Consider the following 24,394-nt stretch of genomic DNA (forward strand, 5'->3'; position numbering starts at 1 on the left):
TAAGGGTAGCATGTTCATTCAAGTAAACATATACGTAGACGATGTTTAAAACTTATGATTAATGATTTGAGTCAAAGGGGAATTATCATTAGTTTTAGTTATAGTTCACTTATTGAGTTTCTGAATCGAAGTAGCATAGTGAATGCTAGTTAGGCGTGTTATGTCTCACTTTTAGAAGCCTCCTGTGATTATAATCTTGGGGAGAGAGCGGCCATAAACAACCAAATTGAAAAGGGTCTGGAAGCCTTGATTATCCATTAAGGTTTGCAAATATATACACATAAAACAATTGTTAGAACTATTTGTTTTAGTGCAAAGGTATTTTAAAGAGGCACGCTCACATATGGAACCTTATTGAGTTTTTATTTTATGAGTTTTAATTACACGGGTGATTATTTTTATTTTAAGGATAAAGGGTTCTTTAATATGTCTAATATGGTATGGAACATGACTAAAAACGGGTGGTATGACATTTTGATCTTATATGTTGCTATCTTTTGGGGTCTGATCAGCCCCGGGGGAGAGCCATTTGTATAATGAATTATGGTCAGTTGGGTTATTAATTTTAAGGTAAAATAGTTATAATGGAGTGTTAGTTTGGGGTTTAGAATTATTGTTTGAATCACTGAAGCTGATTTACAATATTAGCTGTGAAGTTTTTGAATTGGCTATTATGGATTTGATATTACAACAGAAAATAGTTATATTTATCATTGAGAATAAATAGGGGTGATAAATTACTGTAGATAAGGTATTCCATGTTATTGTCAGATAGAATACTGAGGATCCCTGAAGTAAAGAGCTTGTAAAGTGTAGGAAGGATTTCGATATGTTTAGCATTTGTTCAGGCTCTGGTTAACCATTAGGGGGTCTTTTAAATATTATTACATTTGACAGGAATATAGGACATCTGTGGTGATTTAGGATTATTGTAAGGACTAAGATAGATTGATTAAGGAATCAATGATTTTAGATAGTCAAACAGTGAGACGCTTAGTGACATTTTTGAGAGATAGGAAAGGAATTACTGTTTAAATCGGTAAGCATTTTGAGAGATAGGAGAGAAAGGAATTACTGTTTAAATCGGTAAATATATATATTTAAGAACATATATAAATAGCACAGATACTTCTTAAACTAGATAAGCCACTGGACAGAGAATTGATACAGGATTGGGATGAATGGATGCCCAAGAGAGAATTGGACATACTTGATAATGTCAGAAAATAAGGATAATTTAATAATCCTACCTAAGTCATTATTTAGGGTATATAAGGTTGATACCTGGGCAGAGCCAGGTATCAAAAGGGGGGTGGGTAAGTTAATAATAAAAAATAAATAAAAACATTTTTTAGCTAAAGATACAATCAGATAAAACATATGAGAAACTGTTTGTTAACCAAGCCTGTATGTCCAGGATTTTATGCATTACAGGTGAACTACAGATGAAGTCACTCAATCCAGCTCCAGTCCCAGAGGCTTGTTGGGGGGACCATACCAAGGACTCCTGGTGACAGCTAGCTGAAAGAGCTACCCGGATTCATATCGCACGGCGGGAGGGTAAGACACATTGGCACTGTCGAACAATAAACAGTGTTCGAGAGGAGAACTGGAATTAACAGAATTCCGGGGGCCATCTCTCGAATGAAGTAACCCTCCCTGTCTTTTCATCCCTGTTTTTGTTCATAGAAGTGAAGATGTGTCTGGCTCTTGCTAAGTGATGTGTGCTCGGGGAGAGGGTGGGGCTTCACATTGAAGCTGTTCGTCTGAGCTGTTTTATCGTGGGTGACATATTCCTGATACAGCACGTCCTGCTATATGAATCCACTCACCCAGTATGGAAGAAGGTAGAGTATAATGAAGGTGAGAGTTTTTGATTGTAATCAGGAGAGAGGGATGTATTGCATAAAGATACGCCTAACCCTTTAAACAGAAATGAAGGAGGATCGAGGGTTGTGGTATGGATATGACCAGGTCTTGGTCGACACCCTAGTACGGTTCTGGGTAGAGGAGTTTAGGCCGGTATGGTAAAGCTGTTCATGAAAGCAGGAATGCCAGATAATGGGCAGGGCTGACATCTGGTGGTTGTGTGGGGGAATGATTTTATGGGCAGGATTATATGTCCTTGTACATTTGGGAATGCCTATTCGCACTCATTTAACACCGAGACATGAAGTTTAGCCAATTGGGAGAAAAGAGCGACTCCATCCGGGTCTCTTATTGACAAAGTATACATTGATAACATTGGGGTTCCACGGACGTGGACTGGATTAATTATATTTATTATAATCAACAGCGCTTTAACAATTATACCAGAGATGCTATTAAGAGTTTTGCAGAACAGACTGAAGCAACCAGCCTAGATGGCTTGGCAGAATAGAATTGCATTAGATATGTTAATGGCTGAAAAGGGAGAAGTATGCGTGATTATCAGCACCGTGTTTGTGCTTACATCCCAAATAACACAGCTTCGGACGAATCAGTGCCCGAAGCCTCAACTGGTTTGACCACCCTGGCTCACGGTTTGGCAGAAAACTCTGGGGTGGATAGTTCTCTGACTAATTGGGTTCGATAGTATGTTCAGAAAATGGGAAAAAAAATATTATGATCACTGTATTATGGGCTACATTCACCTGTGTGACTGTTTAGTTTTATGGGGCTGTTGTCTAATTCCTGTGTGCGAGGCCTTATTTCCAGGACTCTGGAGAAATCGATAACACAACAGATGGTGCGGTATGGGCCGATTCCAGGTTCTGACTGAATGCATGTCTACAGAACAAGTGGACGAATCTGGATCTTTTATTTGTGGGGAATTTATATTTGAGACCATTTTTGATGTTTAGGGAGGCTAGGTTGTATCCCATCTCAATATTAGACTGTTTTTAATGAAGATTGTAACGAAAATCCTGATAAGAGTTATGATTCTGATGTAGGCCTGAGAAACAATTATGGCAAATGCAAGTGTTGGGTTATGTTTAGGTGATGTTTTGATGACAAGAAATATCTCTAATAAAAATAGAAATGGGCTTTTTAATATTACAATATAACTACAATGTGTGATTGAATGTATAATATTTAATCAAAGGGTGGATATGTTAAGGGAATTTTTATCAATGATGGCTAATTATGTATACATTTCAATCAGGACTGACTAGTCCGAATGCTATTATGTACTGTACATGTATGAATTTTCTCTCTTGCTCCCATTCCCAATTGTATATAATATAGTCAGGAGTTTAGAACAAACAAATGAATGAACTATCTCCAGTTGGCAGGGACGGACTATCTCCAGACTGTCTAGAATGCTTATCTACACTGACTCACCTTGGCTTTAGGTGAGGAGGGAAGGCTCGAGAACTATAGGGCATCTCTACCAGTGTCAAGAAGAGATAGAACATTTAGAAAACGCTGACGTCATTTTCAATTTATAACCTGTGGTAAAATGTGTATGAAGCCAGTACTCTCTTGAATTAAACGCTGTTACCTGACTTTTAAGACCGGGGCTCTGTCCATTCTTAATGCATTGACAGAGTGTTTCATTTTGATTGGGAATTAAAACAGAGGAATTTAGAATTCCTTCAACAGGCTACTTAATGTTAGATCCCTCACTTCAAATGCAGTTATAATCAATGAACTAATCACTGATCATAATCGTGATGTGATTGGCCTGACTGAAACATGGCTTAAGCCTGATGAATTTACTGTGTTAAATGAGGCCTCACCTCCTGGTTACACTAGTGACCATATCCCCCGTGCATCCCGCAAAGGCGGAGGTGTGGCTAACATTTACGATAACAAATTTAAATTTACAAAAAAATATGACGTTTTCGTCTTTTGAGCTTCTAGTCATGAAATATATGCAGCCTACTCAATCACTTTTTATAGCTACTGTTTACAGGCCTCCTGGGCTATATACAGCGTTCCTCACTGAGTTCCCTGAATTCCTATCGGAACTTGTAGTCATAGCAGATAATATTCACATTTTTGGTGATTTTAATATTCATATGGAAAAGTCCACAGATCCACTCCAAAAGGCTTTCGGAGCCATCACCAACACGTCTCTGGACCTACTCACTGTCACAGTCATACTCTGGACCTAGTTTTGTCCCATGGAATAAATGTTTTAATGTTTTTCCTCATAATCCTGGACCACCATTTTATTATGTTTGCAATTCCAACAAATAATCTGCTCAGACGCCAAACAAGGAGCATCAAAAGTCGTGCTATAAATTCCCAGACAACACAAAGATTCCTTGAAGCCCTTCCAGACTCCCTCTGCCTACCCAAGGACATCAGAGGACAAAAATCAGTTAACCACCTAACTGAGGAACTCAATTTAACCTTGTGCAATACCCTAGATGCAGTTGCACCCCTAAAAACTAAAAACATTTGTCATAAGAAACTAGCTGGTATACAGAAAATACCCGAGCTCTGAAGCAAGCATCCAGAAAATTGGAACGAAAGTGACGCCACACCAAACTGGAAGTCTTCCGACTAGCTTGGAAAGACAGTACCGTGCAGTATCGAAGAGCCATCACTGCTGCTCTATCATCCCATTTTTCCAACTTAATTGAGGAAAATAACAACAAGCCAAAATTAATCGGCCTATATCGAAGCTTCCATTCCTCTCAATTTTTTTTGAAAACGCTGTTGAGCAGCAACTCACAGCCTTCCTGAAGACAAACAATGTATATGAAATGCTTCAGTCTGGTTTAAGACCCCATTCATAGCATCGAGACTGCACTTGTGGAGGTGGTAAATTACCTTTTAATGGAGGCAGACGAGGCTCTTCATCTGTCCTCGTGCTCCTAGACCTTAGCTTTTGCTTTTGATACCATCGATCACCACATTCTTTTGGAGAGATTGGAAACAAAATTGGTCTACACGGACAAGTTCTGGCCTGGTTTAGATCTTATCTGTCGGAAAGATATCAGTTTGTCTCTGTGAATGGTTAGTCCTCTGACAAATCAACTGTAAATTTCGGTGTTCCTCAAGGTTTCGTTTTGGGACCACTATTGTTTTCACTATATATTTTACCTCTTGGGGATGTCATTCGAAAACATAATGTTAACTTTCACTGCTATGCGGATGGCAGACAGCTGTACATTTCAATGAAACATGGTGAAGCCCCAAAATTGCCATCGCTCGAAGCCTGCGTTTCAGACATAAGGAAGTGGATGGCTGCAAACGTTCTACTTTTAAACTCGGACAAAACAGAGATGCTTGTTCTAGGTCCCAAGAAACAAAGAGATCTTCTATTGAATCTGACAATTAATCTTGATGGTTGTACAGTCGTCTCAAATAAAACTGTGAAGGACCTCGGCATGACTCTGGACCATGATCTCGCTTTTGTTACTTCTAGGTTAGTACTGCAATGCTCTACTTTCCGGCTACCCGAATAAAGCACGAAATAAACTTCAGTTAGTGCTAAATAAGGCTGCTAGAATCCTGACTAGAACCAAAACATTTGATCTAATTACTCCAGTGCTAGCCTCCCTACACTGGCTTCCTGTTAAGGCAAGGGCTGATTTCAAGGTTTTACTGCTAACCGACAAATCATTACACGGGCTTGCTCCTACCTATCTTTCCGATTTGGTCCTGCCATACATACCTACACGTACGCTACGGTCACAAGACGCAGACCTCCTAATTGTCTCTAGAATTTCTAAGCAAACAGCTGGAGGCAGGGCTTTCTCCTAAAGAGCTCCATTTTTATGGGTCTGCCTACCTATGTGAGAGACGCAGACTCAACCTTTAAGTCTTTACTGAAGACTCATCTCTTCAGTAGGTCATATGATTGAGTGTAGTCTGGCCCAGGAATGTGAAGGTGAACGGAAAGGCTCTGGAGCAACGCACCGCCCTTGCTGTCTCTGCCTGGCCGGTTCCCCTCTCTCCACTGGGATTCTCTGCCTCTAACCATATTACAGGGGCTGTGTCAGTGGCTTACTGGTGCTCTTCCATGCTGTGCCTAGGAGGGGTGCGTCACTTGAGTGGGTTGAGTCACTGACGTGATATTCCTGTATGGGTTGGCGCAAAGTGGGTGGGGTTATATCCTGCCTGTTTGGCCCTGTCCGGGTGTATCATCGGATGGGGCCACAGTGTCTCCTGACCCCTCCTGTCTCAGCCTCCAGTATTTATGCTGCAGTAGTTTAATTGTCGGGGGCTAGGGGTCTGTTATATCTGGAGTACTTCTCCTGTCTTATCCGGTGTCCTGAGTGAATTTAAGTATGCTCTCTCTAATTCTCTCTTTCTTTCTCTCTCTCGGAGGACCTGAGCCCTAGGACCATGCCCAGGACTACCTGGCATGATGACTCCTTGCTGTCCCCAGTCCACCTGGCCGTGCTGCTGCTCCAGTTTCAACTGTTCTGCCTTCGGCTATGGAACCCTGCTACCTGTCCCAGACCTGCTGTTTTCAACACTCTAGAGACAGCAGGAGTGGTAGAGATACTCTTAATGATCGGCTATGAAAAGCCAACGGACATTTACTCCCGAGGTGCTGACTTGTTGCACCCTCGACAACTACTGTGATTATTATTATTATTTATGAACATTTGAACATCTTAGCCATGTTCTGTTATAATCTCTACCCGGCACAGCCAGAAGAGGACTGGCCACCCCTCATAGCCTGGTTCCTCTCTAGGGTTTGGCCTTTCTAGGGAGTTTTTCCTAGCCACTGTACTTCTACACCTGCATTGCTTGCTGTTTGGGGTTTTAGGCTGGGTTTCTGTACAGCACTTTGAGATATCAGCTGATGTAAGAAGGGCTATATAAATACATTTGATTTGCGGGATCTCCGGGCTTTCACTTTGGAACATCTACATTTAAAAAAAGTTTAATATAACCAACACCATCATAATAAATCCATTATTTATTTCAGGCAGCTTTAAAGAAACATTATATAAAGAAAATATTTCAGAAGAATATAATAGCATATTCTGAGTGGTCCTTATGTTAGGCCTTGATCTGGCTATGACATATGGCTGTGGGCTGCACTAGTTAATTTAGCAGGCAAGATTTGCCATTTCCGTGGCATTATTTTTAATTATTTTTTAGTAGAATAAAAAACACCCAGATAAATTAGTTTGTGTAGAATTGCTGACTAACTGGGAATAAACTATAAACTATCAAAATAAAAAGAGTCGAACACTCCATATATAAACTCCCAGTAATTTATTGGGTATTTACCAATGTGTTGGCATCACTGTGCTTTCTTCACAGGGATGCCGAAACATTGGCAAATACCCAATAAATTACGGGGAGTTTAAATTATTTTATAGTAACAACAATACAATTGAACATAGCTGAATAAAATAGAAAGGATATTTTTCCCAAACGTTTTCCAGAGGGAGTGCGCACATGCGGCTATCGTTTTGAGCGGTTAATAATGTGATCATTTGACACAGGTCCTAAGCTTAATTTAGAATTATTTATGCAACTTTAGTTGTGATACACACCTTAAGCTATATGTTTTGATTTGTAATACATTCTAAGGCTGCATGATGCGACTAATGAGGATCTGAAAAAAGTTGCATGCTCTGTTTCTTGATCATGCTGCACATACTTCATCAGTCTCTCATTCACAATTTGTCAAGCACTTGATAATATTCTCATCCATCAGACTATCTCCAGACTGTCTAGAATGCTTATCTACACTGACTCACCTTGGCTTTAGGTGAGGAGGGAAGGCTCGAGAACTATAGGGCATCTCTACCAGTGTCAAGAAGAGATAGAACATTTAGAAAACGCTGACGTCATTTTCAATTTATAACCTGTGGTAAAATGTGTATGAAGCCAGTACTCTCTTGAATTAAACGCTGTTACCTGACTTTTAAGACCGGGGCTCTGTCCATTCTTAATGCATTGACAGAGTGTTTCATTTTGATTGGGAATTAAAACAGAGGAATTTAGAATTCCTTCAACAGGCTACTTAATGTTAGATCCCTCACTTCAAATGCAGTTATAATCAATGAACTAATCACTGATCATAATCGTGATGTGATTGGCCTGACTGAAACATGGCTTAAGCCTGATGAATTTACTGTGTTAAATGAGGCCTCACCTCCTGGTTACACTAGTGACCATATCCCCCGTGCATCCCGCAAAGGCGGAGGTGTGGCTAACATTTACGATAACAAATTTAAATTTACAAAAAAATATGACGTTTTCGTCTTTTGAGCTTCTAGTCATGAAATATATGCAGCCTACTCAATCACTTTTTATAGCTACTGTTTACAGGCCTCCTGGGCTATATACAGCGTTCCTCACTGAGTTCCCTGAATTCCTATCGGAACTTGTAGTCATAGCAGATAATATTCACATTTTTGGTGATTTTAATATTCATATGGAAAAGTCCACAGATCCACTCCAAAAGGCTTTCGGAGCCATCACCAACACGTCTCTGGACCTACTCACTGTCACAGTCATACTCTGGACCTAGTTTTGTCCCATGGAATAAATGTTTTAATGTTTTTCCTCATAATCCTGGACCACCATTTTATTATGTTTGCAATTCCAACAAATAATCTGCTCAGACGCCAAACAAGGAGCATCAAAAGTCGTGCTATAAATTCCCAGACAACACAAAGATTCCTTGAAGCCCTTCCAGACTCCCTCTGCCTACCCAAGGACATCAGAGGACAAAAATCAGTTAACCACCTAACTGAGGAACTCAATTTAACCTTGTGCAATACCCTAGATGCAGTTGCACCCCTAAAAACTAAAAACATTTGTCATAAGAAACTAGCTGGTATACAGAAAATACCCGAGCTCTGAAGCAAGCATCCAGAAAATTGGAACGAAAGTGACGCCACACCAAACTGGAAGTCTTCCGACTAGCTTGGAAAGACAGTACCGTGCAGTATCGAAGAGCCATCACTGCTGCTCTATCATCCCATTTTTCCAACTTAATTGAGGAAAATAACAACAAGCCAAAATTAATCGGCCTATATCGAAGCTTCCATTCCTCTCAATTTTTTTTGAAAACGCTGTTGAGCAGCAACTCACAGCCTTCCTGAAGACAAACAATGTATATGAAATGCTTCAGTCTGGTTTAAGACCCCATTCATAGCATCGAGACTGCACTTGTGGAGGTGGTAAATTACCTTTTAATGGAGGCAGACGAGGCTCTTCATCTGTCCTCGTGCTCCTAGACCTTAGCTTTTGCTTTTGATACCATCGATCACCACATTCTTTTGGAGAGATTGGAAACAAAATTGGTCTACACGGACAAGTTCTGGCCTGGTTTAGATCTTATCTGTCGGAAAGATATCAGTTTGTCTCTGTGAATGGTTAGTCCTCTGACAAATCAACTGTAAATTTCGGTGTTCCTCAAGGTTTCGTTTTGGGACCACTATTGTTTTCACTATATATTTTACCTCTTGGGGATGTCATTCGAAAACATAATGTTAACTTTCACTGCTATGCGGATGGCAGACAGCTGTACATTTCAATGAAACATGGTGAAGCCCCAAAATTGCCATCGCTCGAAGCCTGCGTTTCAGACATAAGGAAGTGGATGGCTGCAAACGTTCTACTTTTAAACTCGGACAAAACAGAGATGCTTGTTCTAGGTCCCAAGAAACAAAGAGATCTTCTATTGAATCTGACAATTAATCTTGATGGTTGTACAGTCGTCTCAAATAAAACTGTGAAGGACCTCGGCATGACTCTGGACCATGATCTCGCTTTTGTTACTTCTAGGTTAGTACTGCAATGCTCTACTTTCCGGCTACCCGAATAAAGCACGAAATAAACTTCAGTTAGTGCTAAATAAGGCTGCTAGAATCCTGACTAGAACCAAAACATTTGATCTAATTACTCCAGTGCTAGCCTCCCTACACTGGCTTCCTGTTAAGGCAAGGGCTGATTTCAAGGTTTTACTGCTAACCGACAAATCATTACACGGGCTTGCTCCTACCTATCTTTCCGATTTGGTCCTGCCATACATACCTACACGTACGCTACGGTCACAAGACGCAGACCTCCTAATTGTCTCTAGAATTTCTAAGCAAACAGCTGGAGGCAGGGCTTTCTCCTAAAGAGCTCCATTTTTATGGGTCTGCCTACCTATGTGAGAGACGCAGACTCAACCTTTAAGTCTTTACTGAAGACTCATCTCTTCAGTAGGTCATATGATTGAGTGTAGTCTGGCCCAGGAATGTGAAGGTGAACGGAAAGGCTCTGGAGCAACGCACCGCCCTTGCTGTCTCTGCCTGGCCGGTTCCCCTCTCTCCACTGGGATTCTCTGCCTCTAACCATATTACAGGGGCTGTGTCAGTGGCTTACTGGTGCTCTTCCATGCTGTGCCTAGGAGGGGTGCGTCACTTGAGTGGGTTGAGTCACTGACGTGATATTCCTGTATGGGTTGGCGCAAAGTGGGTGGGGTTATATCCTGCCTGTTTGGCCCTGTCCGGGTGTATCATCGGATGGGGCCACAGTGTCTCCTGACCCCTCCTGTCTCAGCCTCCAGTATTTATGCTGCAGTAGTTTAATTGTCGGGGGCTAGGGGTCTGTTATATCTGGAGTACTTCTCCTGTCTTATCCGGTGTCCTGAGTGAATTTAAGTATGCTCTCTCTAATTCTCTCTTTCTTTCTCTCTCTCGGAGGACCTGAGCCCTAGGACCATGCCCAGGACTACCTGGCATGATGACTCCTTGCTGTCCCCAGTCCACCTGGCCGTGCTGCTGCTCCAGTTTCAACTGTTCTGCCTTCGGCTATGGAACCCTGCTACCTGTCCCAGACCTGCTGTTTTCAACACTCTAGAGACAGCAGGAGTGGTAGAGATACTCTTAATGATCGGCTATGAAAAGCCAACGGACATTTACTCCCGAGGTGCTGACTTGTTGCACCCTCGACAACTACTGTGATTATTATTATTATTTATGAACATTTGAACATCTTAGCCATGTTCTGTTATAATCTCTACCCGGCACAGCCAGAAGAGGACTGGCCACCCCTCATAGCCTGGTTCCTCTCTAGGGTTTGGCCTTTCTAGGGAGTTTTTCCTAGCCACTGTACTTCTACACCTGCATTGCTTGCTGTTTGGGGTTTTAGGCTGGGTTTCTGTACAGCACTTTGAGATATCAGCTGATGTAAGAAGGGCTATATAAATACATTTGATTTGCGGGATCTCCGGGCTTTCACTTTGGAACATCTACATTTAAAAAAAGTTTAATATAACCAACACCATCATAATAAATCCATTATTTATTTCAGGCAGCTTTAAAGAAACATTATATAAAGAAAATATTTCAGAAGAATATAATAGCATATTCTGAGTGGTCCTTATGTTAGGCCTTGATCTGGCTATGACATATGGCTGTGGGCTGCACTAGTTAATTTAGCAGGCAAGATTTGCCATTTCCGTGGCATTATTTTTAATTATTTTTTAGTAGAATAAAAAACACCCAGATAAATTAGTTTGTGTAGAATTGCTGACTAACTGGGAATAAACTATAAACTATCAAAATAAAAAGAGTCGAACACTCCATATATAAACTCCCAGTAATTTATTGGGTATTTACCAATGTGTTGGCATCACTGTGCTTTCTTCACAGGGATGCCGAAACATTGGCAAATACCCAATAAATTACGGGGAGTTTAAATTATTTTATAGTAACAACAATACAATTGAACATAGCTGAATAAAATAGAAAGGATATTTTTCCCAAACGTTTTCCAGAGGGAGTGCGCACATGCGGCTATCGTTTTGAGCGGTTAATAATGTGATCATTTGACACAGGTCCTAAGCTTAATTTAGAATTATTTATGCAACTTTAGTTGTGATACACACCTTAAGCTATATGTTTTGATTTGTAATACATTCTAAGGCTGCATGATGCGACTAATGAGGATCTGAAAAAAGTTGCATGCTCTGTTTCTTGATCATGCTGCACATACTTCATCAGTCTCTCATTCACAATTTGTCAAGCACTTGATAATATTCTCATCCATCAGACTATTCTAAATGACATATACTAATATATGTGTGGAATCATTTTTAATTTAGAATGTCAAAAAAAAAAAAACGTCATCCCTTGCCTGGTCTCGAATAGCAAATGGAGGAAGCGCATCCTGAGGTTACATTTTTAATATGACAGGTTATAAAGTTTTATAATGTGCTTCATTTTAAGAATTGAGGGATAAAAATAGCAGCACGAGAAAGCTGGGATCCTCTTTTAAATAGTGGTCAGTCAAATGTCTGTTTTCACACGCGATTGCGCAATTACTGGGCTTGTATAAGAACTAGGCTCTGTACGCTATGAGCTCTCCAACCCTGTTCCAGGGGTCCTACAGTAGGACTACAGGCTACACTTAGAGTTATTTGGCCACTTTAGTTGTGATACAAACCTTATCAAAACATATATGCCTATGGCCTAGGCTACGTGCGACTATGATTTGAAAAACGGGCAAAAAATGCATTCTCTGTTTCTTGCCTTAGACTGCACACGCTGGGCATCACTCACAAGTTCTCAAATTATTCTTGCCTTTACATATACTAAATAATATATGTGTGAAATTTCTTTTGGTTTGGAATGGGCCATTATCATGCACCCTTCGGAACAGGGAAAAAAATAAGTAATCTGTATGCACTTGAGTAGCATATGGAGGACGCTTCTCCTGCGGTTAATTTTCATGCCAGCCAGGTAGTCTCCTCCAGTTGTAAAGCAGAGCAATGTGTTTGATATAAAGAATGTTTAAAAATAAATATAGTAAGCCAGGCCTAGCCTATAGAAAGCATATGGGATCCTCTTTTTAATAGTGGTCTTCAAAACACTGTTTTCTCACACAATTGCATAGACTATATAAATGTTGCACAACATGTCTAGTTACTATGGCAGTAATATGGTCACGGTGGAGTTTTACAAGAGAGTGAGGACGGAGTTTTAGGAGCACTGTGGGAACTCTGGCAAACAGGGACTCTTTTCTGGAGCAATTCCGGGGGTGTTTCAATTGGCTGCAGAGATGGGCTTCCAGTGAAAATCTGATGTACTGTATATTGTAGAAGTAGTAGTACGATAAGAATAGATAAACTAATATCCAGGCTAGCAAATTGGTAGGTATAATACGTTTGATAAGTGTATGTTATTGTCTATTTTATATCACAAAAAATATATATATTTGAAAGAAAGAAAGAAAGGAAATAATCTGCCTTTTTTGAGTGAGATTTGAGTGTGTTGTTGAGTTCTGAGAATATGAAATATACTTATGTCACTGTGGGATAGAGGGTAATGTATGACATTTACATTATGCCAGGATATGTTATTGTTAGCCATCAGGGATCATAAGGGAGGGATCCTCTGGGAGGAGAAGAGACACAGTCTGGTACCAGGCACCATGACAGCCGTGAGTTGGGGAGCAGTGAGCACTTTGGGGTAGAGGTCAGATGAAGTGAGGAAGAACAGGTATTATTAAGGTTCTGTCTAGCAACAGAGATGCATTGGCTGTTCAGATGTGTAGGAGGAGCCTCAGGTGGAAGGGTTAAATATCAGTGCTTGTGTGAAATGTCATTGTCATTGTCTAATGCAGCTGTATTGATCCTCTGGGAAGAATTAAACTTGTTTAAGCTTTCATAGTGTCCGTTGAGTTTTTTTACTCTGAGAATTAGAACCTAACCGTGTGCTACTTATAAGAAGATATTTGAAAATACTTTCAAATACACAGAAAATAATAAATATAATTAAATAATGTATGTATGTATTTGAACCCAGGTCTGGTGTGTGTGTGTTCACATCTGTGTATGCAAGTTTGGTGTGACTTTAGTTTGAATATACAGTAAGCTGTTGAAGACTACACAATGTGTGTGTGACTGTGTGTGTGTGTATGTGTGTTGTACCAGTAGAGGGGTCCTCCAGTCTGAGATAGTCCCCTCGGGGCAGGTGTAGCAGCTGGTAGATGACCTGTCCATTAGGGCCTTTGTCTGGGTCCACAGCTGACACCGACAGCAGAGTGGTGCCTGGCTGAGCCCCTTCCAGAATCTTCTCTGAGAAGTTGGCCACTCCAAAGGGTCTGAACCGCGGGGCGTTGTCATTCACATCCAGCACGTTCACTGTCAGTCTCGCTGTCAATGGTTGAGAGGCAATTGAGAGGGTTAGTATTGGGAAGAGACAGAGAAAAGATTAGAGTCGATGTCCGAACCACCGTAGAAATCTAATTAGCATAATACTAATAAAAAAATTAAAAAATCTGTCTGTTTAAGCTAGGGATTAGAGTTTTTTTGCATGGGCTGCATCTCAAGTGGCAGAGCTACAGCGGCCTTTTCCAGACTAGGAGACATCCCAAAAATCGGTCTTTTCACAGAAACGTCTGTGGCGTCCGAACGATTTGACAAACATACTAATATGAACCCTCTATGAAACGATGACTCTCACAATAGTGTTCACTGTTTTGCTCTATGACTGAAGGTGGAACAGCTGTCATGTAATGGACATACACAACATAGTCCAAGTTTTGGTGAAGTACAGATCGGGGTTGAGTTATAGAAAAATATCCAAAGCTTTGATTATCCACAGAGCACCATTATTTAAAAAAAAAGTAAAGAATATGACACCATGACAAACACGCCAAGAGAGGGCCACCCACCAAACTCACAGACCAGGCAAGGAGGGCATTTAAACAGAGAGGCAAGAAAATACTAAAGATAACCCTGAAGGAGCTGAAAAGCTCCACAGCAGAGATTGGAGTATCGGTCCACAGGACCACTTTAAGCCGTACATTCCACAGAGCTGGCCTTTACGGAAGAGTGGCCAGAAAAAGCCATGCTTAAAGAAAACATAAGGAAGCACATTTGGTGTTCATCAAAAGGCATGTTGGAGACTCCCCAAACATATGGAAGAAGTTATTCTGGTCAGATGAGACTAAAATTGAGCTTTTTGACCATAATGGAAAACGCTATGTCTAGCGCAAACCCAACACCTCTCATTACCCCGAGAACACCATCCCCACAGTGAAGCATGATGGTGGCAGCATCATGCTGTGAGGATGTTTTTCATTGGCAGGGACTGGGAAACTGGTCAGAATTGAAGGAATGATGGATTGAGCTAAATACAGGTAAATTCTTGTGGGAATGACTCAATCCAACTGAGAATCTGTGGTATGACTTAAAGAGTGCTGGTCACCAGCGGAACCCATCCAACTTGAAGGAGCTGGAGCAGTTTTGCTTTGAAGAATGGGAGAAAAAAAACTGTGGTGCTGAAATTATTTATACTTTTACTCAAGTATGACAATGTAGTACTTTTTCCACCACTGGATGTGGCTGGGGGTTATAGGAATTATTTCCCATGACCCATCAATTTAGACAAGTGTGTCTGGGTGTCATCTAATATCTATAACATATTTTTATCTGGACACTTTCTGTTTACCTGGAATTGTTCCTCACTGTAGGCTATTACAACTTTTAGTTCATCTTTACTACACTACTCACTGTTTAGCACATGACCTCAAATGTGAATCCTTAAAGAGATGGGTGGGGCTGGCTTAATAGGGTGTGGACAATGCTGAAAGGGTGTAGACAAAGGAGAGCTCTCCAGTAGGTACCAAAACATTCAAAGGCCCTTTTCTCAAAAGTGAGTTTAAAAGTTTAATCAACTTTCAAAGCAGAATTACTTTCCCATTGTTTCTCAAAAATGCAATGTATGATATGCCATTTGTTAGCTCTGAGTCTCTACTATTATCCAACGTAAAAATTAAAAAAAATCAGATTTTGCTACATAAGACCGATTTGAGCTGGTCAGTCACATATATGGAAATACTTTAGTACCAAAAAAGGGGTTAAACAAGGGTAAAAAAAAAACACTCCTGAGCATGCTTAAATCTCTCAGATATAGGACATATATACTTCAAAACATACTTCTAATCTATCTGTTTTTCATGTATGTTTCTACGGGCTAATAGCATTAAGGCCAAATTCAATGTTTCATCCATTTGTTTTTTACTTTATACCTAGAGGGGTCCTAAAATTAAAAATCAAATAGCTAAATGATTCTTGGTATGACTATGGCTGAGGCGGTCACAAAATGTTGTCAGCCGGTGATTGTCAAGCAAATAACTTTCGGTCTCACGGTAATTGATCGTTAATTGACATAAACACATTTAGCATCTCCTGGGTTCCACACATAGCCTACAAGCCACTGATGCAGACCTTTGGAACATATTAACTCAGCAAAAAAATAAACGTCCCTGTCTTTAATAGATAATTCGTAAAAATCCAAATAACTTCACAGATCTTAATTCTAAAGGGTTTAAACACTGTTTCCCATTGTCATGATTTTGGCCTGTTGGGGGAGTTTTATGACCTCCATAAATACCTTTCCCCTTTTCTCTCTCTCTACTTTTTAGAGTTGACTCTTATAAAGCCTTTGTAACATAGAGAGTCTGGTAACATCAAAAGGTGGGAAACGGAACCATATTTCGGTAATCCAACCAGTTGAAAATATGAGTTGGTACTTAATGAATATGATCCCAGATCATTTGTTGTCTGAGACATACATTACTACTAATGGACAGGATGACAAACTGTATCTTGGAAAGTCTACACATTCTAGTTATCAGATTCACATGGAATTGTTGTGCAATTTAAATGTTTAAATATGAAACTATTTGTGAAAAGATTAAATGTAATTTTAGCTTCTAAAGGAGAGAATTGGTTGTCACTCACTCAGAGGACCCGCCCAATTGAACTATGAAACACGCCCTTCTCTTCACCACTATATAAACTCGTTGCCGAAAATTCTACTTTCTGTTCCGAGGATGTGAGGACGACGGTCCTACGTTAAAAGGGCTCAGATAATAACCTAACGAAATTAGCATCGTGTTCAATGTGAAGGTGACGATCGACACACTGAAAGGATTAATTTTGACTATACCAGCCAGAATATAGCACAAGCTTAAAGTATGGCAACTTGGCATGAACTTTGAACTCTTATTCACTCCAGAAGTGATACCTCCTAGCTGTTGAGTTAGCAGCAGCCGCTGTAAACGTGGGCAAGGAAAGGACGGATGACGTATCCCGTCTAACACACACAACGATACTACAACGTATCCTGTTTCCCACCAGAGACATTCTTCAGAGGACAGGAGATCCATGCTGGACAACCCGGCCTTCCATCTACGACCAATCTACCAGTGGTACAGCTCAGAGTAAATATGTATTGCATTTTCCTTTTTCAAATGGGCGGTTATTTAGAATGCATAAGATACTGTATTTACGATAGCATAGCTGCCTACGGCCCGATAGAGACACAACATATTTTTGTTCCTCAGTCTTCCCGCTCTTTCATTCAAAACCCAACCCCTTTCTTTGTGTAACCAGTCGTCATATCTGTTCCGCCCGCTAGGGATGTTTTCCTTTATGACATAATTTGTAATCAATGTATGATCCAATCTGTGTAGATGTAAATCTGATAACAACAACAGCACGAGTTTACACCAGGAACGCACAATCCCTCCATCAGTGCTCAGACTGTCCGCAATAGGCTGAGAGAGGCTAGACTGAGGGCTTGTAGGCCTGTTGTAAGGCAGGTCCTCACCAGACATCACCGGCAACAACGTTGCCTATGGGCACAAACCCACCGTCGCTGAACAAGACAGGACTGGCAAAAAGTGCTCTTCACTGACGAGTTGCGGTTTTGTCTCACCAGGGGTGATGGTCGGATTCGCGTTTTTCGTTGAAAGAATAAGCGTTACACCGTACTCTGGAATGGGATCGATTTGGAGGTGGAGGGTCCGTCATGGTCTGGGGCGGTGTGTCACAGCATCATCGGACTGAGCTTGTTGTCATTGCAGGCAATCTCAGCGCTGTGCGTTACAGGGAAGACATACTCCTCCCTCATGTGGTACCCTTCATGCAGGCTAATCCTGACATGACCCTCCCGCATGACAATGACACCAGCCATACTGCTCGTTCTGTAAGTGATTTCCTGCAAGACAGGAATGTCAGTGTTCTGCCATGGCCAGCGAAGAGCCCGGATTTCAATCCCATTGAGCACGTCTGGGACCTGTTGGATCGGAGGGTGAGGGCTAGGTCCATTCCCCCCAGAAATGTCCGGGAACTTGCAGGTGCCTTGGTGGAAGAGTGGGGTAACATCTAACAGCAAGAACTGGTAAATGTGGTGCAGTCCACGAGGAGGAGATGCACTGCAGTACTTAATGCAGCTGGTGGCCACACCAGATACTGACTGTTACTTTTGATTTTGACCCCCACTTTGTTCAGGGATACATTATTATATTTCTGTTGGTCCACATGTCTGTGGAACTTGTTCAGTTTATGTCTCAGTTGTTGAATCTTGTTATGTTCATAGAAATATTTACGCATGTTAAGGATGCTGAAAATAAACGCAGTTGACAGTGAGAGGATGTATTTTTTTTGCTGAGTTTATATTTTAAAAAGTCTAATAAATCCATGTAATATTACCAACACTTTCACAATAAATAAATGTTTTATTTTAGACAGGTCTACAGAAACATGATTAGAAGAAAATGTAGTCTATTTCAGAAGAACAGAATAGCAAACTGAGTTGTCCTTATGTTAGGTCATGATCTGGCTATGCCAAATGGCTGTGGGTTACACTAATTCATTTAGCAGAGAAGATGTGCTTAGAATTCCGTGGCATTATTTTATAGTATGAATAATACAATCGAACAACGCCGAAAAAATACAAGGTATATTTTCTCCAAATGATGAGGGAGTTCGCATATGCGGCTATTCTGTGTTGAGTGGATAACAAATAAATAAGAACTCCTATATGCTTAATTTAGTGTTATTAATGTAACTTTAGTTGTTCGACAAACATTGGGCTACATGTTTTATAATACATTGTAAGTCTGCATGAGCTCTGCTTTGTTTTTTTTTGCGCAGGCTGTACACACGTTATCAGTCTCTCAATCACAATTTGACAAGCAATTGATAATGCCTAGAATTTCATGGCGGCATCCCCTTCGTGTGGCCTTAATGCACACAAAAAAAATGTTTTACGCAATGTGGGTGACGCAACAAATCAGAACATTTAGCTTTAAATGTTGATAAACTATTAGGATATTTCTTCCCATTATTAGCACAGCAATGCGCACAAGGAATTAGGCTAGAAGCTAAAATGTTCCATTAGCGGGAAAACCCCATTAGCAACAATTATAAAGGTGAAATGTATCTTCCCCAAACTTGAAACGCAGCCGCTGGTTATGTATGCCAGTTAGGCTCCACACTCCTTGTAAAGTGGATTAATGATCTTAATTTTAAGAAGTTATTTGGCCACTTCAGTTGCGATACCAACCTTATCAAAACAAATAGGCGTATGGAATAGGCTACATGAGGTGTGCGCCTATGATTCATAAAAGGTTGCGCAAAAAAAGGCATTGTTTCTTGCCTTATGCTGGGCATCATTCACAAGTGATAATATATCATTCACAAGTGAAAAATTGTCACCCATCAGACTATTCTTGATTTAATCTTGTCCTTACATATACTAAATAATATGTGTGAAATTTGTTTTGATTTAGAATGTAACATTATCATGCAGATGTCTCGAAACAGGGGCATAGGAAAATGTCATATACAGTTGAAGTCGGAAGTTCACATACACCTTTGCCAAATACATTTAAACTCAGTTTTTCACAATTCCTGACATTTAATCCTAGTAAAAATTCCCTGTCTTATGTCAGTTAGGATCACCACTTTATTTTAAGAATGTGAAATATCAGAATAATAGCAGAGAGAATAATTTATTTCAGATATTGTTTCTTTCATCACATTCCCAGTGGGTCAGAAGTTTACATACACTCAATTAGTATTTGGTAGCATTGCCTTTAAATTGTTTAACTTGGGTCAAATGTTTTGTGTAGCCTTCCACAAGCTTCCCACAATAAGTTTGGTGAATTTTGGCCCATTCCTCCTGACAGAGCTGGTGTAACTGAGTCAGGTTTGTAAGGCCTTCTTGCTCGCACACGCTTTTTCAGTTCTGCCCACAAATCTTTTATAGGATTGAGGTCAGGGCTTTGTGATGGCCACTCCAATATCTTGACTTTGTTGTCCTTAAGACATTTTGCCACAACTTTGGAAGTATACTTGGGGTAATTGTCCATTTGGAAGACCCATTTGCGACCAAGCTTTAACTTCCTGACTGATGTCTTGTGGTGTTGCTTCAATATATCCACATAATTTTTCTCCCTCATGATGTCATCTATTTTGTGAAGTGCACCAGTCCCTGCAGCAAAGCACCCCTACAACATGATGCTGCACTCCCGTGCTTCACGGTTGGGATGGTGTTCTTTGGCTTGCAAGCCTCCCCCTTTTCCCTTCAAACAGTCCTATTTTTGTTTCATCTGACCAGAGGACATTTCTCCAAAAAGTACGATCTTTGTACCCATGCGCAGTTGCAAACCGTAGTCTGTCTTTTTTATGGTAGTTTTGGAGCAGTGGCTTCTTCCTTGCTGAGCAGCCTTTCAGGTTATGTCGATATAGAACTTGTTTTACTGTGGATATAGATACTTTTGTACCTGCTTCCTCCAGCATCTTCACAAAGTCTGTTGCTGCTGTTTGTTTTAGATTCCGTCTCTCACAGTTGAAGTGTACCTATGATAAAAATTACAGACCTCTACATTCTTTGTAAGTTCGAAAACCTGCAAAACCGGCAGTCAAATACTTGTTCTCCCAACTGTAGGTTGGATGGGCTGAAGGAAGCTGAGGGTTGGGATGTGGAATTGGAGACAAGTGGGAGTGGAGTTGCTGGGCGGGGATAGAATGACGGTCAAAGATAAAAGTAAAAAAATAAAGTCAAAATAAAAAGTATGTTTGAATAACACCGAGGGGCAGTGTTGTAACAGCTAATGCCGGTTTGCCTGAGGATTATGCCGCACAGGTGTTTGTACACATGCATATACACAGACTCTCATTCAAGTGAGAGTCTTGGGGGTGGGGTCTCGGATAGTTGAGGGGCAGCTCTTGGGAAACTGATGGGGGATCTTAGAGGGCTGGTGGCCTGGCGGTTGGGAGCTTGGTCTGGTGGCTGATGGGTCGCTGGTTCAGTGGCTGATGAGTCGCTGGTTTGGGTCCCCGTCTTTCACCTTGTGGGAGATCTGTCGACGTGCCCTTGAGCAGGGCGTTGACCCTGGTTGTTTCTGCAGATCGCTCTGGATGGGAGTCTGTTAGATGACTGAATGTGATGTAGATGGTGAGCGGCCTCACTGCAAGTAGATTGTATGTTTTATAGACGCATTTTTATAAACCGAGAGCAAATGGCAGCCAAAGAGCTGAGCCACAGATCTCAGAGATATACTACAGAAAGTAACTTTGATTGTAAACTACATCAAACCACATCCACTGTGCACATGTCTGTTCGCAAAGTTATCTGGAGATATGGAATCAGAGCATGATAATGTTCGATTTCACACCGAGGCTTGGTGGTTATCGCGGGTGAATGTTAGAAAGATTTTTCGCATTGAGAGAGGAACTGTTGTCAATCACAATGGATGTATAAAAAAAACAGTATCAAACCCACCCATCTCATCAGTGGTGGTGAGATAAAATACATTATGCCAGACTAATTTGCAATTGAGTGTCATAGCCCCACATTAAAATTATGTGTAATACTGTTAGAATGTTTTTCAATTGATTGCCATAGCCCAAAATAAAGATGTTAACATTGGCTGTTAATTACATAATTGTTTTCACATGGTTGGGGACACGAGACCAAAAAAGTTTGGGAAGCATTGCTTTCAACCTATTTTGAGCGGATTGTAGTGATTGTGGTTTGTGTGTATGCTTGTTTTTAGCATGAGCTGCACTAAATAATTTCCTAACAACTTCTGTTGGTTTAACAAAGTGCTGAATCTTGAGGGACATATAGGGCCACAAAACGGTGATAAAATAACAAACAAAAGTAGGGTGATTTTAGATGACACCTCACCATTAGGTACACTGACTGACATGTCGATGACATCACTGGCGTTGTCATGCACCGACACAAGGATCTCAAATGTGGCCACCAGCTCTCTGTTGAGTGGGTTATGCACAAACACAGCACCTGTGGGAACACACGCACATATACACACACATACAGGTCACATATACACACAATTATCACACACAAACAGGCTCACATACATGCACATGTACATACACACGCACAGGCAGACACACTCCCACACACACGCACGCACGCACATACACACACTGACTTATACTGCATAAACATATTTACACAACATCCACAGAATCTGACAGGCAACTAAGTAGAGTACAATACTAAACATTATCTACTGTGTATGTTGACTACTAACCCGTGTGGAAATCGATGCCGAAAGACTCTTGCAGCCCATCTACAGGGTTATTCCCATCATCCTTGGCCTCCACAGAGATTATGTAATATTCCAGCCGGGGTCGTAGGTCATGATCCTCGGCGGCGAGCGTAGCCACCACCACGCCTGGCGGCGTAGACTCGTTTACATTGATCGTCGTCACGGGTTCAATGAAGCGCGGTCGTGAGTCGTTGACATCATCCAGGATGACCGACAGGGTGGCAGTGCCCGACAACGAGGGCGTGCCGCGGTCTGTAGCCAAGATGACCAGGCGGTAGGAGCCGCGCTCCTCACGGTCGAGGATGGCGTTGCCCACCAGAATGGCGCCGGACAGGGAGTCGACTATGAAGCGGTCCTGCGCGCCACTTTCCAGCCGGTAGAGCAGCCAGGCGTTAGAGCCTGAATCAGCGTCACTAGCAGACAGCTGGGTCACCACCACACCTAAAACAGAGAGAGAGGAAACAGGACACAGGGGTAAGGATAGAACACAAGGGGCAGGTTTCCCAGACATAGATTAAGCCTAGTCTTGCACAAAAAAATAATGTTTATTGGAGAAACTCCATTGAAATGTATTTTTTGTCCAGGACTAGGCTTAAAGGGGAAATTTGCCATTCAAAAAATGTAAAAGCTGTCACTCCGCCACTGTCTTGGTACACAGCTCAGTTTTTCACAATTCCTGACATTTAATCCTGATACAAATTCCCTGTTTTAGGTCAGTTAGGATCACCACTTTATTTTAAGAATGTGAAACATCAGAATAATAGTAGAGAGAATTATTTATTTCAGATTTTATTTCTTTCATCACATTCCCAGTGGGTCAGAAGTTTACATACACTCAATTAACATTTGGTAGCACTGCCTTTAAAGGCACAGTCAACTTAGTGTATGTAAACTTCTCACCCACTGGAATTGTGATACAGTGAATTATAAGTGAAATAATCTGTCTGTAAACAATTGTTGGAAAAATTACTTGTGGCATGCACAAAGTAGATGTCCTAACCGACTTGCCAAAATTATAGTTTGTTAACAATACATTTGTTGAATTGTTGAAAAATAAGATTTAATGATTTAATGACTCCAACCTAAGTGTATGTAAACTTCCGACTTCAACTGTATACACGCATGAATGCATGAATTGAGTCACACAGACATAAGACACAGACACACCCATCCACACCAACACACACTCACCAGTGGGGCTGTTCTCAGGAAGGTGCACAGTTAGGCTGGGGGGGTTGAAGACAGGAGGGTTGTCGTTCTGATCCAGGATTGTCACAGTGAGGGGTACACTGCTGTTGAGCCCCCACACATCCTCCCCCACCAGGAACAGCTCCACCCGAGGCTCCACAAACATCTCGCGGTCCAACAGCGCCGCCTGTCGCACACGCACCACACCTGCAAGGGGGAACAAGGGAGAGGTACAGGCAGTGGCTTCATTGGTGATGACTTCAAAGGTGTTCTAATTAATTGCATGTGTGTATTGTTGTAAGTGAGAGTGTGTGTATGTGTTTGAGTGTGCATGCATTAGAGGAGTGTGATTGAGTGATCAATATGTGTGTGTGACCTGTATCAGAGTCCACAGTGAAGAGGTCCTGTCTTGTTCCCAGCAGATTGTACCTGACCACAGCGTTGGGCCCAATGTCTTTGTCCTCAGCCAACACTGGTCCGTTCAACATTGACACAGCACTGCCTAAGAGAGGGAGAGATGGAGAAAGGAAGATGCGCGTGATGGCAGAAGGGGAGAGGACAGTTAAATGCAAGAGTTGAAGTGGGAAAAGCAAGAAAGATTGATGAAAGAGGGAAAGATTGAGATTGGGGAGAGAGTGGGAAGAAAGAGAAAAATTAGTGATAGAAATAGAGGAAAGCAGAGATAGGTAGTGGGTGCCAAGTTAGGGACAGAGGTAGCAGAGGAATTATACATTATCAATTGAAACAAACAGACACACAGACAGACATAAAAACACACCAGTGAGGTTGTTACCTGTGGGGGAGTTCTCAGTGATCTCAGCCCGGTAGCTGGTCTGTGTGAATATGGGCCTGTTGTCGTTCTCATCCAAAACTGTGATCACCAGCAGTTCTGAGTCCTGGAGAGAGGAATGGATGGCGG

The 24,394-nt window shown here is 41.3% G+C and overlaps 1 protein-coding gene across 2 annotated transcripts in view; it reads right to left on the bottom strand.

The window, feature by feature from the left end:
* LOC109889705 (cadherin-23) overlaps window positions 1-24,394 on the bottom strand; it is a 648,086-nt gene that overhangs the window by 67,940 nt on the left and 555,752 nt on the right. For both annotated transcript variants that reach the window (XM_031823245.1, XM_031823244.1), the window contains 6 exons: window positions 24,269-24,371; window positions 23,852-23,977; window positions 23,479-23,682; window positions 22,270-22,728; window positions 21,897-22,013; window positions 13,835-14,059 (listed from right to left, as the gene is read on the bottom strand). In XM_031823245.1, coding sequence (XP_031679105.1) covers window positions 13,835-14,059; window positions 21,897-22,013; window positions 22,270-22,728; window positions 23,479-23,682; window positions 23,852-23,977; window positions 24,269-24,371 — 1,234 coding nt within the window. The remainder of the gene's footprint in view (window positions 1-13,834; window positions 14,060-21,896; window positions 22,014-22,269; window positions 22,729-23,478; window positions 23,683-23,851; window positions 23,978-24,268; window positions 24,372-24,394) is intronic.

This window comes from Oncorhynchus kisutch, linkage group LG4 (assembly GCF_002021735.2).
Source record: "Oncorhynchus kisutch isolate 150728-3 linkage group LG4, Okis_V2, whole genome shotgun sequence".
Taxonomy (NCBI): domain Eukaryota; kingdom Metazoa; phylum Chordata; class Actinopteri; order Salmoniformes; family Salmonidae; genus Oncorhynchus; species Oncorhynchus kisutch.